The 14,381-nt window shown below is 42.1% G+C and overlaps 1 protein-coding gene and 1 non-coding gene across 2 annotated transcripts in view; one reads left to right on the top strand and one right to left on the bottom strand.

Moving 5' to 3' along the window:
- SND1 (staphylococcal nuclease and tudor domain containing 1) overlaps positions 1-14,381 on the top strand; it is a 431,795-nt gene that overhangs the window by 55,249 nt on the left and 362,165 nt on the right. Inside the window, exon 10 of the mRNA XM_037167720.2 lies at positions 7,822-7,935. Coding sequence (XP_037023615.2) covers positions 7,822-7,935 — 114 coding nt within the window. The remainder of the gene's footprint in view (positions 1-7,821; positions 7,936-14,381) is intronic.
- On the bottom strand, positions 8,987-9,093 carry LOC128626151 (U6 spliceosomal RNA). The gene has a single exon (XR_008390077.1). It is a non-coding gene; the product is annotated as a U6 spliceosomal RNA (small nuclear RNA).

The raw sequence follows: 14,381 nt of genomic DNA, 5'->3' as shown, positions 1-14,381 counted from the left end.
CATAGTCTGTGTTCTCCAAATTGTTTTTGAACCCTTTTGGGTTTTTTGGCCCCTTATTTCATGTTAGAGGCTTTCCTCAGTGCTGTGGTGATCCTTGGTTATTTCTCTGCTTTAAGAGTGAGGTATTGAACACTGGGTTAGAAGCAGTAGACTTATGTATCTTGAAATACAGGTGCTTCTATAAGTTTTAAACCAATCCTAGTTTTGATGATGGGGGAAGTTTGCGTATAAATCATATTGGCTATTGTGTTTTCTCACCACTAAATTTCTCAGGATTTAGTTTTTGTGAGTCTGAATATTGTGACCAGTCATACATCTTGCCTTCCAGCTTCCAAAGTTTGTTGCTATTAATCTTCTTGCTATTAAGTTTCTTCTATTAATCTTTGTCTTTTTGAGCTTATGTCAATAAAATAACAAAATTAATTCCTTTATTTTTGTTTAGAGGTACTTAGGGAGGGAACCAAAGTAAATGTTCAAGCTTGCTTTAGTTTGTTCATAACGTTCTGCTTCATTGTTTGGTAGCATCATAATTTATTTAACCAATCTCCAATAGTTTGACATTCATATAGTTTGTGAGTTTTTCCATACTTAGAAAATGGAATAAGCTCTGTGTAAAGGGCAGTTATTTCCTTAGGAATGTTTTGGAGCATATTTGCCAACTATCTCTCCAGAAATGTTAACTAGTATATACCTGCCCCGATGTGTATTCATTTTTTAATATGTTATAGAATGAAGGTTGACCAGCTTTTTCCCAAAGGGCCACATAATAAATATTTCAGGCTTAATGGGCCATATAATCTCTGTTGCAACTACTTAATTCTTCCATTGTAGCAAGAAAACAGCTGTAGATAATACGTGAACGAGTGCGTGTGTTCGCGTTCCAATAAAACTATATACAGCAATAGGCAGTGGGATGGGTGGCCTTTGGACCATAGTTTGCAAACCCCTCATGTAGACCTTGGGATATCAGCAGTAAATGTAAAAGGAAAAAACTGTCTGCATTTTTTTTATAACCTAGAACCCACTCGCAGTTTTGTAGTTGTTTTACTTGATTTAAAATGTCTGTTAATGCCATGAAACCTAAAAATGTCCTAAGATGGCGGGGCCTTCGTGTACGTAGTTGGACAGCCACCTTGTCTCCTAGGAATTGATTGAATAGGGAGCAGCTACGTAGCCTGAAAGGCCCACAGAAGGTAACCTGCGAACTCTAACTGAATGCCTCTGAGACACCATAGGTGATTTCTGGAACTGATGCAACACTGTAAATCAGACTGTTGGCCAACAGTCTCACTTCTGAGAAATTCGTAACTCAGCAAAGTATCTTGATACATGCAGCCTACTGAAAGGTTTCTATTCTTTGCTGAAGCAGTTTCACTTCTTAAGGAAAGAAGTGCAAGGGAGGGCTCTTCTTGTCTTTCCAGGTTAGCAGAGAGGCATGTTCATTTCACAGCGATTAGCTGAGCCTACTTGAGACTTTTGTGCCTGTCGTGGCTTGCCAGTTTCCTGCCTGCTTTCCCTGTGGCGTTTTAGCTGATCTGTGCTGTTTGTAGCCATATGGTCCCCTGAGCACGTGGCTTTGCTTCTCTGTCCCTGCTGCTGGATGCTTGGGCCTTGCAGATTTCACAGACCTGAATAACACAGCAGTTGGGGGGGGGGGGGGTGTTTGGGCGGGCATTGGTGAGGGGGCAGCATGTCCTCAGGAGGTGGAGTCTTTTCGTTACCCTGCCTGGTTAGAGGCCTCTAGTTTGGTTCTGTGTACCAATTGATTGCTTCAAAATACAGAGCCCTGAAAAAGGTGCTTTGAGGTGGTTCAGAATAATGGGAAGTGGTTTCTGCTTTCAAGAACCTTACCGTCTAGGGTTCTGTCTGGGAGATTGCCCTGAGTAGTGAACTGTTTGGTATTGGTGGCCATGTCTAGCTTTGGAGGTGAGGTTATAAGATATCCATGGATGCAGTGGATTCTAGTCCAAGGATATGCTTAGAGATAGGAAGAGAGAGAGGGAGACGGGGTGGAGGGGAGAGAGAGACGAGAGAGACATCACTGTGAGAGAGAAACATCTATGGGTTGCCTCTCATATGTGCCCCAACCAGGGATTCAAGCTGCAGCCTTTTGGGTGCACAGGACGATGCTCCAGCCAACTGAGCCATGCAGCCAGGGCAAGGATACTTCTTAATGTTGTTGGCATTCTGTAGACTTTTTCATTATATTCCCCTTTTGTTGTGGACCGCTCTGCCTGGTTTCAGGAATTGTAGCTCTCTGCCCCCTGTGGCTAAGGATGAGTCAGTGACCTCTGGAATGTGAACCACAGGAGACAAAGCTTATCTCTGTTAGCAGACGCTACCTCAGTTTTCTCTCCCTGCCCCCAAAGCTTGGTCGGAAGTCAGTGACAGGTAAGACCCCTCACAATGGGGGGGGCAACCTAAGCCAGACTCAATCACGTGGGAGACCATCATGGAAGGACTTGGGGGGCTGTGACAAAGAGGGAGCAATGGACTCCCCTCCCCCCCTGCCCCGGGCTTTGACAGAGCCCAGAGCCCATGTCCCCATGTTCTCTGGGAGATGCACTTCCTGGCTCTAATCCTATTAAGCCTGAATATCTGATGGAGAGGGGTGCAGCTCCTTGCCTTGCTAAAGTGTGTCCTGGGGAAAAAATCTGGCATCACAAAGAATTCCTGATAAACCTGTGAAATCTGCTCTGCTAAGAGTGCTTTCATTCATATGTTAAGGGTTTGAGCAGGAAACTCTAAAACTCTCTTCCTGACAGACTGACTCAGACTAAGCACTCAGATTTCTTTGAAATGTTATCTTCTGTTTGATCCTTGCCATCCTGTATTTCTGTGTATTAAAACCCAATAAAAGCCTTTAGAGGAAGGGGCTCAAGGCCTTTTTCCTCTGGGAAACTGGCCACCTCTCCTCCCCAAGCAGATCATGTCTCAGCCATGTTTACTCTCATCTATAGCACACAGAGGGACTTGTGAGGAAAGTTGCCCCCACACCCTTTGGTAATGTGGAGAGAACAAAAAAAATACTAGCTATTTCCTTGACTTTTTGGTCAGAGGGCTTTTAGCTGAAGTTTTTATGGATGATCTGATTGCAGAGGTAGCCTCTGTTACACCAAAAAGATGTCAAGCCCTGGCTGGTGTGGCTGTGGATTGAGTGCTGAACTGTGAACAGAAAGGTCACAGGTTCACTTTCAAGTCAGGGCACATGGTCTGGGTTTCAGGTCAGCTCCCCGGTTGGGGGTATGCGAGAGGCATTCGATTGATGTTTCTCTTGCACATCCATCTTTTTCTCCCTCTGTCTCTCCCTCCCTTCCCCTATCTCTAAAAATAAATAAATGAAATCTTTAAAAAAAAGGAAAAAGATATCAAGACTTAGTTTATAGCTTAAGTTAGCAAACTGATATCTGATAAAATGATTGAATAGAAAAGACTTGTACATAGTCTTTTGTACATAGTAGAGACTTTTTACATAGTAGAGACTTTATTTTTTTTAGAACAGTTTTAAATTTAAAGAAAAATTGGGTAGGTAGTACAGAGAGTTTCCTGCTCCTCCTTCCCTCCCCTTGTTTCTCCTACTATTTCCTGACATGGCAAAACGATGACAAGTATTGCACCAATATTGATATGTTATTACCAACTCAAGTCCATGCTTTAGTCAGATTTCCTTAGTTTTTCTCAAATGTCTGCTTTGTGTTCCAGAATCTCATCCGTAATAGTACACCAAATTTTGTTGTCATGTCTCATCAGGCTCTTCTTGGATTTGGCAGTTTCTTAGACTTTCTTTGCTTTTGATGACCTTGACAGTTTTGAGGAGTCCTGGTCGGGTGTTTTGTAGGATGCCCGTCTATGGGAATTTGTCTGATGTCTGGTTTCCTTTGAAGTACCTGTTACAGTATCCAGTCTGTTTGATCATGCTTAGGTGCCTAGAGGTATTTTCATCAGGAAATATGCTTAGTATTTTGTCAAGTTCACAGGGTAGCAGCTGTACTGTACTGGGGGACAGGGAAGGGACCATGCAGTGACTCCAGGCCACTTTTGGTGTTACATCATTAACACTTACAGGATTAGTTTTAGGGAGAATAGACACAGCATTATAGCTGTAGGCAGCAGGAGAAGAGGCTAGACATCATTGTTTCAGAGAGTAGGAATGGTGTTTGGTGTCCTATTCCCATCAGTGGCACACCCTGCTGGTGCCTATAGAAAGCCCCTTTTGGGCTGCTGGTCCTTTTATTCCTATCCAGTACGGATAATTTAGTTAGCTTTGGGAATACTGGTAGTTGTGTGTGGGAGCTCTCCTGAGTGTCTCTGTAGCTCAGGAGGCTGTTGTAGGCCCCTTTTGCTCATTTTATATGCGTAGCAGGACTTTAAGAAGCTGACCACCACCAGCCCTTCACCACCCAGTGATCACTGTGGATGGGCTCTGCAGATGGGGAGTGTGGCAGGGAGCCAGAGATGGGACTGGATGGCCCCTGCCCCTGACAGCACTCTGCCCTCCTCTTAACTTGTGGCAGCCCTTAGCTTACACCCGTCACTAGTAAACCACTCATTTTTTCTTATATGTTTGGACTTCCAGAAATGGGGAGGGATTTGGACTTAGGGCGTGTATTTCAAGTCCACCTAGTGACTTTTTTTAGTGTAGATTTCTGCTGTGCTTTAGGTTGTCTCCTAGAGTGTGTGGTGTGTGGGTATGTGTGTGGGTATATGGAACAGGAATCTACAGCTTGTGGAGAGAGTGAGTGATGTGGGCATACTTGAAATTATCCTGATGAAAGGCACCATAGGAAATATTATCCCTGTTATAAATGTGGTCTGTAACAGGGCTGATGAGCAGGCTTTGGGTAGTAATCCACTCTGCATTTTACTTATTGCACAGTACGTGAGTAGAACTACTATTTTATTGCCTCATCCATGCCTCGGCTCTGGAGCTGCTTGTTCTCCGGACAGTAATGACACAATTTACAGAGGAATAGTAACTCATAAATCCCCCTTAAATACACATACAGACGTACACACATGCACTCACCGTACACCCCTTCACCAGAAAGCCAGACCTCTTTTAGCTGGCAGCGTCTGGGTGTACAGGTCTTGAAGAGGAGGTTTCTAATCAGGGAGATGCCAAGTAGAGAAAGTCTACTGCTGTGGCCTGAAATTTACAGCTTCAAGAATCCATTCCCTGCTCCTGCTGCTAATGCATTACCGGGGGTGATGAACGCCAGTAACTTGTCACAGGGTTGTGCTTAGATGTTCACATTCTGTAACAAGGGGTGAAGGTGTGAGCACTATGATACTTTGCCTGGTTTTATTCCTCTCTTAGCATGACTAGGGAGTAGAGAATGTCTAGATATTTTCATGTCTTGTGATTATCAAAATTTCTCAGTGTTTGTGGCAATTGATGGTAAGAGTTTTGGAGTGAGGGAAATGTGTAGGTCTGTTCATTATTGAGATTTAGGAAATGATGTGTATTCATCTCAGATGAACAGTTCTCTCCTTTACCGTGGGCGGGGGTTTGGTACCTTTGAGAGAGGGGTGGTAGTGATTTGCTTTACTTAGCTATTTTGCTTGGCATGGCTTTGTGGAACTTTCCTTCTCTTTGGTTTGAAGGTGGGATAGCAGACTAGCATGTATCGTGAATACCTCATCCTTGGAGTGTTCTGTCATCCATTTAATACTTTGTTTCCTTCCACCCAGATGTTGGGTTTTAAAGGATGGGGAAATTGTCTTTTATCTGTTTTGGTCAGTTCTCTAAGCTACTGATGGTACCTTTAGGGAATGAGAAGAAGTTTCCACTATGATAGACATTTTTACTTGGCATTGATGTCTACTGGGAATAAGGTGCACTCTTTGTCATTCAGTTACTGAATCTGTATTTTGGGTTGTGTCTCGTGGACTGTTTTTAAGTTCTGCACTCGTGGGCATGTTTTTGTGATTGGGCTGCCTAAAGGGCTCTTTGATTTGGAGGGTCCTGTGCCCTTTGATACCATCCAAACTTGGGTAATCAGCCCTGAACTTGACTTGGTCTTAGTGTGACCACAGACCATGCTTTTGCTTAGCTGTGGACTTCACCAAGTTTTTCTGGCCAGATGAGTTTTATGTTCTGGCTCTTTGGTTTTTAGTGGTTAGTCTTTGTGATAATTAGATCTGTCATAAAGGTTATAGCAGAATGGCTATGGTTATTTGAGACTGGTTTCTTGCTGCTTTCAGAGTTGCAAGTTAACCTTATGTGTAGTGGAAAATTAGAAAAGGGGCTGCGGAGAGGGCAGAAGGGTGAGGGAAGGAACTAGACATCGCGTGGTGAGCACACATTGAGTGTACGTTGTGCTGTAACGTACACCTGGAATTTATATAGTGTTATTAACCAGTGTTGGCCCAATAAATATAATTTAAAAAAATGTATATTTCTCCTTTACTCTCCCAATCTACTCAGCTATTTCTCAGACTTTCATTACTTTTCCTGTTAGTGGCATGGTTTTCGGTACATGGCTTCCTTTACTTATGGTGGGAAAACCCAGGGACGTCTTTCATCCACCAGCCCCAGGCAGCCTTCCGTGGATTTACAGCTCAATTCCAGTTATCATCTTTCTTATTTCATCCGTTCTGTTTGATAGCACTTTCCTCCTGCTGTTTCCTGTTATGTATAATTTTTCTCTTGTTTTTGCTTTTTGCCCTTTCTTCAGATTGTCCCTTAAATCACTGTCTTTGGTGTGTGGTTGGCTGGTTCTTTGGAAAAAGGTAGAGGATATCCATTTTGGAGGAGTCTGCAAGTAAATGTGTGTATTTGTTCGGCTGTCTGTTGGATCCTGATGGGGTTTGACTAAAGCCTAAAAGAGGTGTTTTTGTTCCTGCAGATGAAGTGGATGGTGACGCTGTTTTGTAATCAATAGCTACCTTGTAGCAAAGTGTTGCTTGCAAAAAAAAAAAAAAACCCGAAACATGGAATAGCCATATAACAACGGGCTCTGAGTGTAATTAGAATTATAGACTGGTGGCTGAATTGTAGTTTCCGTTGTAACCCTGATGTGGTGCTGCTCCAGTTTCAGTGGAATTTTATTCTGTTCACGTTAGTGGAGTGTCCTGATAACCTCCACAGAGGAATATTTGTGCTTTTGTCTTTTGAATAGTTTTCCTTGTAAGTTATCTCAGACTGGAAGTTAATCTTTCAGCTGAGAGTGGGGTCCACTGTCACTGATCGGGGGTTCCAAAACAAAGTCCCCATAGTAGGGCTCTGAAAAGGTGGCTTTCAAGGTAGCTGAAGTATTTAATGTCTTAACAGTTTAATGATTCTGCTTGTGAGACTGACGACTTTTCCATGCTGAGATGACAGTCCTTTTTGCCCTTCATTTGCTTTTGATTTACCTCTTCTCTTTTGGGCATCCTACTTTGCTTCTTTCTCATGTAGTGCTGGTACCTTCTTCTAATCCAGCTCTCTCCTTTTCCTAGATTCACGTTGAGATAGGGATTGATTTTAGTTTAGAGCCTGCTTCCAGGAAAATCTTCAGTAACAAGTAGAGACTGGATTTCTAGTTCACAAGCTTTGTAGTTAACCACATGTCTTGGTCAGGGCAAAAGATAAAAAAAAAGATTGACCATTTTTATGAATGATACAGCCTCTGTGAGAAATCATAATCAGGTCTTTGGTCACTGGCAGTTGTAACATAGTTTTTTTCCAAGATCATTGCCTATGAAGGATGTTAGATCTGCCTCAGTGGCTGTTGATCTCAGTTCTCCCCCTTACTGTGGAAGGCCTTGTTCTCTAGCACGTGTGCTATGGTGTCTGGGCCACTGCAGCAGGTTTAAGCATTTTTGCCTTCCTGCCCACAGGTGATGCAGGTGCTGAATGCTGATGCCATTGTTGTGAAGCTGAACTCCGGTGACTACAAGACCATCCACCTGTCCAGCATCCGACCCCCGAGGCTGGAGGGGGAGAACACTCAGGTGAGAATAGGGAAGCAGTGCAGCTTCCCTTCAAAAACCCAATGGAAGGGGCTAGAGAATTAGTTAAATATGGTACATATGTCTGAGAATGCTAAAAGACCAGTATTTTAAATCTGCAAAAATTTCCTAATATTTGAAGCCCAGCTGTTATGGGTCAGGCCTCGGTTTCTCCTGAACCACACTCGCTGCTCCTCTTCTTTGTGATTGGGCACTGCTGGTGTTCCTCCCTGGGGGCTAGAGAGGAGTTAAGGTTGGGATATGTGAGGTGGTGAATGAGTTTTATTTCTTAGGGAGCGTTTGTTTTTCTGAGAACAAGGAGAGGAGAAGGCCTGCGTCTCACATGCCGTGGTAGTGAGGCCTGTTTCTACTGGTCATTTTGATTGGACAGTTCCGTATGTTTTTGCTGTAGGAAGAAATGAATATAATATTCCCATATGTATTTTATGGGGCCGTCCAGTCATCTTTTCCAAGTGGTAACTATAATTATTAGTTACACTGTTTTGTTCTGTTTGTTAGATCTTCTAGCAGCGTAGGTACCTGCCTGACCAGTGTGTATGATTTGGGTTTATCAATTTTGAGAAATCATGCTCAGGGTGAAAACTATAAGAATTGGTAGTCTGCAGACAGTTTTGTTTTAAATTTTTTTTTTTTTTAATTTTATTTAGTTATTTTTCAAGTACAGTTTTTTGTCTATTTTTCCCATCCCAGCCCCTTGCTCCCCACCCCCCTCCCATTTCCTCCCCCCCTTAGTTCTCGTCCCTGTGTCCTTCCTATTTGTTCCTCCAAATCCCTCCCCCTTTTTCCCCTTAACTTCCCTTCCTTCTCCCCTCTGGTCACTATCCCCTTGTTCTCTATTTCAGTGTCTTTGTTTTTTGGGGTTTTTTTTTTCTGCTTACTTGTTTGTTTTGTTGTTTAGCTTCCTGTTAAAGGTGAGATCATATGGTATTTGTCTTTCAGCACCTGGCCTATTTCACTCAGCATAATGCTTTCCAGTTCCATCCATGTTGTTGCAAAGGGTAGTAGCTCCTTCTTTCTCTCTGCAGCATAGAATAAAAATATGGAACGCTTCACGAATTTGCGTGTCATCCTTGCGCAGGGGCCATGCTAATCTTCTCTGTATCGTTCCAATTTTAGTATATGTGCTGCCGAAGCGAGCACTAAATTTTGATGTCATTTTCTTTCCATCATTAATGAGTTATTAGAGGTTGGGAATATGGATTGATGTTGATTTTTTTTTCTTACACTTGTTGTTATAGACACCTTTATAGTTCCTGTTTTTGCCCTCTGATAACCAAAGTCCAAAGTGTGTAGCTGTGTTGACTGATCACAGAACTGGGTTTTCAGTGAAAGCCAGTGACATGGGCAAATGTTTGGACAGTTTTCATAACCTAAAAAGCATGGTTGAAGTTAGTGTTATCTGCTTTTAAAATTTATCTACTTTGTAGTTCTAAAGTCGTGAAGTTTACTTTTCTGATGTTTTGCAGGTCCACATGACTTGGTACATTCACTAGTTGAAATTTATACCCTGTTTTCATTTGCATGAGAGTTTACAGACAGCTCATAAGAGTAAAATAAAAATACCATGATTGTCTTTTGAATCAGATTATGCATAAGAAACACATACAGAATGGGTTCTTTGAATGTCTGGCCAATCAGCCAGTTCATTCTCTCCACTTTTTTCCCCTATGGAGAAGGCAGTTGAATGTAGCAAACAGTATTGTAAGGTTGAGAATTTAAATGCATGAAAGCCTAGGAATGCCAAAGTAAGTTTCTCTCAGTAACTGTAGCTCTGCCTCATTGCACAGAGTAAATATATATCTCCAGTTTTATCAGTATTGGGAGTAGTCCACAATTCTGCATCTGTGCCATACAGTTGGAATTAAGGTTCCCACAGCAACCACAACTTTGAAATTCTTAAACGTTAATTTTTGTGCCTGCATCATCAGCCAAAAGCATTATGTTAATGTAGACTATGTAGCTGAATTTTAAGCAGTTTTTGGTAGGGGCTGGGAGTGATATAGCTTAGGTAGAATGATGACAGGTTTTCTGGAATAAGAACTAAACTATTCCTGAAGATTTTTAGTTTTTCTAGGGTCCTTTGAAACTCCTCAGGGTGTAATGGATGCATTTTCCCTAACCTAGTGGATGATGAGAAGTTGTTGGAATTTATGCCCTAGTTTAGACAGGATCTTCTTGATAGAATTCCTTGTTCTTTACTCCAAGGAAGCTTACCTCCTCCTCCTCTTCCTCTTCTTCCATCTTTTCTTCATCCTCTTCCTCCTCCTTCTGCCTTCTTCCCACTTCTTCTTTCTTTTTCTTCCTTCTTTGTTTTTTTCTTCTTCCTTCACTCCTGAGAATTTTTCTCCATTTTAAGAAAGTTCTAAGTAAGGCTTAGCTCTTAAGAACCTGCAACATTTGGCTTTTGATTGAAAAATAAGGAATGATTGCCATTATTACTCGTTATTCCTTTAAAAGGTTGTAATGAGGGCTCACATAAGAAATAAGTTCAATAAGGTAAAGTAATGCACCGTGAACACAGGGGGGGGTACTGTGAAGATCCCAGTTGTGGCAGATGCTGGGGAGGTCTTCTCAGGAGCAGTAGTGTATACACCTTGAGAGTTCGCAGATGAAGAGCAGTAGCAGATTGGAGAGAGGGCACTGTAGACCAACACTGTCCAGTAGCTACATAATGTAAGCAACGAATGTGAGCTGTACTGCTGTTATTTTAAGCTATCTAATTGCTACATTAAAATTTTACTTTTAATGCATTTTACTCAATTGGATAAATCCAAAACATTTCAACACTTAAGGAATATAAGAGATAATGAGATATTTACCTAATTTTTTACTTATATTTTTACTTTTACTAAGTCTTTGAAATCTTGTATGTATTTTACACTTGGAACACATCTCTGTTCTAGTGTATTTCTAGGGCTGAACAGCCACATGTCGATTGTGGCTACTGTACTGGACAGCACAGGTTTAGGAATTCAAATGAATGGGTTCATTATCATTGGTGAATATTTACTGGGAGGCACTTTGCAGAGATACTATTCCGGAGATGTAAGAAGGGAGTAAACCAATCCCTCGTGGAACGTTACATTCTAGTAGGGGAAATACACAAGTAATTTTACTTGTGTTATGGCAGAAGAGTTTAGGGTTTCGGAGAATGCATAATCTGGAAGAGCTTCTTTGAGGAAGGGCAATTTGGAGTTAGCTAAGTGAAAAGCAGGGGACAAGACATGTTCTGACAAGAACTGGGTGAGTTTGGGAGTACGGAATGGACACTGGATGGGGCAGGAGTGGTATGAAGCCTTTGTGGTACAAAGTGTAGGTGGGGCCAGATCTTGCTTGTTCTGTGAGTATCTCTGGGTACTTGTGAAGAGAGGGAGAGCACATGGGCATACGATGTGCTGCAGATAATTTGGTGTGTCTGGAGCAGAGGCGGCAGTTAACGCTGGAGAGTGGGGAAGTGGGCTTGAGGGTTAGGCAGGGGCCACGTGTTAAACCTGCATGCCGCACTTTTTGATTTTGTTTGAAAGAATTTTAAACCTGAGAATGGTACATTGGGATTTGAGTACTCTTGTGTTGGTGGCTTGCATTTACAAAACATGACAGTAATTTGCATTTATAAGATCATACTAGGTGAAAACTAATCTGTAACAAGGAGTTCTGGTGTTTCTTTTGGTAAGTCTCTATTGACCAAAAAGGCCCTGGGGGCAAATGGTGTAATAAAGGAGAATTTGTGGATGTAGCTCTAGCAGTCTTTGTCAGAGTTCTTGCCTTTCTATTTAAAGAATTTCACAGAACTGATAATGGTGGAAGATTCTGCTCCATGTTTATCTTAAAGTTACCATCATTTACAGTATGCATGTAGGACTAAAAATCCCCTGGAGATTCCATTGAGGGTATACTGTATTTAGGTCTGTAATGACTGGGCAAGCCAGCACCCATCTCCTTGGGGAGTTTGGTTTCTAGTCTTTTTTATTCTATACCAACTGTTCTTATACAAGGGGAGACCAGTCAAGTACTCAAGACATAGATGTGGGGGCCAGAGCTCTGTTAGCCCATATGGCACTCCTGACCAAATTAGAGAAGGTTGCCCCTTCCTCCAGGCAGCCTCATGTCAGGGCACATGGTTTGGTAGACAGAAGAGAGGCTGAATTTCAGCTCCCATTCTGCCCTTGTCCCCTTGGCTAGGCGCCCTTGAGGAAGACACACAGAGTGCTCAAGAATATATGGCCGTCCTAGTTAGAACAGGGCTGGTAGACTCTGCAATGAAAATGCTGAGGGCTGTTTAGGAATAGGGGGATGGTCTTGCAGTGGCAGAAAGACAGAGTGCTTGAGGATTATTTGGAGACTGTGGATGGACTGGAGGACCTTGAATAAAACACTCAGGAGATTGCCTTCTGTCTAATATTTGGACATCTTCAGGAGGTCAGTGCCTTTAAATGGAGAAAAGGATATCCTGACAGCTTATGGTGTTGGTGTTCGGAGCAAAGGGGGAGAAGACACAGATTAAGGAACGGGAGTCTTTGCATGAGCTTCCTCAAGGGCAGGCAGATGGCCCGCAGTGATTCCTGCTGCAGGGTAGGCCCCCCTACACACTCCCAGATGATGACCCGATAGATAGGGCTTGACCTTCAAGTAAGGCTGGGGAGATTTCTTTGAATGTTTATCTTCCCCGGACCCTAAAACCTCTAATAATGTGTCAGCAAATATAGATCTGCTGAGACATCTGTATATTGTGGGGAGAGTAAGACAAATTAGGTTTTCTTTTTTTGTAGAGACTAGGTCATTTCTCTTAAATTATACATAGAGGCAAGAAGGGTTTGCCCAAGGCTAAATGTATACTTCCACTCCCCCATTTTGGTTACTTTCTAATGCCAGCTAGACAAAGGGCTCTGTACAAAACGGCACAATCAAAGGAACTGTTTTCACCATAGGCAGCTGCTTTCCAATAGTTCCCCGGAATTCATGCTTCAGATTTTGGCTAGAACTTGATTTGTTGCTTGAAAGTGTGATAAGAGAGTTAAAAAAGCAAGGTAATAGTTCCCTCAGAAAGATTACAATTGGATGGCCAGTGCTGCTGATTCTATTTGTGTGGCACTGTGCTTCTGAATTATTTGGTGTGAATCCAGGGTTGACTCTTTGGAGTTGTTAACTCCTTCAGGCCGAGAGCTCGTTTGCACGCCGATGTGTGGTGATCCTGCAGTACGTGGGGCCTTCCCTCAGTATCCCCAGGGGATGGGTTGCAGGGCCTGCTGTGAATACTAGAATTTGTGCATGCTCAAGTCCCTTATATAAAATGATGTAGTGGTTGCATACAACCTAAGCACATCCTCCCGTGAGCTTTAAATTATCTCTAAATTACTTGTAATACCTAATACAATGTAAATGCTCTGTGAATAGTTGTTAACACTATATTGTCTGTCTGTACATGTTCAATACATATATAATCATCCTAGGCCTAGCTACATAGTACATGTCAGTAAAAACATAACGTTTTTCTTTTCTTTTTTTAAATTGTATTTTGTTGATTATACTATTACAATTGTCCCCATTTTTTCTATCTTTGCCCCCCTCCAGCCAGAACTCCCTACTCCCTCAGGCAGTCCCCACACTTTTGTCCATATGCATGTCCATGTGTCATGTATATGTGTTCTTTGGCTACTCTTTTTCTGTGCTGTACTTTATAACATCCCCATGACTCTTCTGTAACTGCCAATTTGTGCTTCCAAATCCCTTCATCTTTTTTGCCCATCACGCCCACACCCCTCCCATCTGGCAACCGTCAAAATATTCTCTATGATCTGTTTCTTTTCAGCTTGTTTATCTTGTTTTTTTATTTTTAGATAGTCAATTGCTAATAGATATGTATTTGTTTCCATTTTGTTGTTCATATTTTTTCCATCTTATTCTTGAAGAAGATCCTTTAACATTTCATGTAATTCTGGTTTGGTGGTAAGGTACTCCTTTAACTTGTTCTTATCTGGGAAGCTCTTTATCTGTACTTCCATTCTAACTGATAGCTTTGCTGGGTAATCTTGGTTGTAGATCCCTGCTTTTCATCCATTTGAGTATTTCTTGCCAGTCCCTTCTAGCCTGCAAAGTTTCTTTTAAGAAATCAGCTGACAGTCTTATGGGAACTCCCTTGTAGGTAACTAACTGCTTTTCTCTTGCTGCTTTTAAGACTCTTCTTTGTCCTTAACATTTTGCATTTTAGTTTTGATGCGTCTTGGTGTGGGTCTATTTTCATCTTGTTCAGGACTTTGTGCCTCCTGGACTTGTGTGCCTATTTTTTTCACCAAGTTAGGGAAGTTTTCTGATATTAGTTTTTCAAATAAGCTTCCAGTTTCTTGCTGTCTCTCTTCTCCCTCACCCTCATGATGCACATGGTGGTAAACATGAAGTTGTCCCAGAAGCTCCTTTCCTTATTCTCATCG

This window comes from Artibeus jamaicensis, unplaced genomic scaffold (genome assembly GCF_021234435.1).
Source record: "Artibeus jamaicensis isolate MK-2021 breed Jamaican fruit bat unplaced genomic scaffold, CSHL_Jam_final scaffold_3307, whole genome shotgun sequence".
Lineage (NCBI taxonomy): Eukaryota > Metazoa > Chordata > Mammalia > Chiroptera > Phyllostomidae > Artibeus > Artibeus jamaicensis.
The sequence above is the reverse complement of the archived record's forward strand: the minus strand, read 5'-3'. Positions and strand labels throughout refer to the sequence as shown.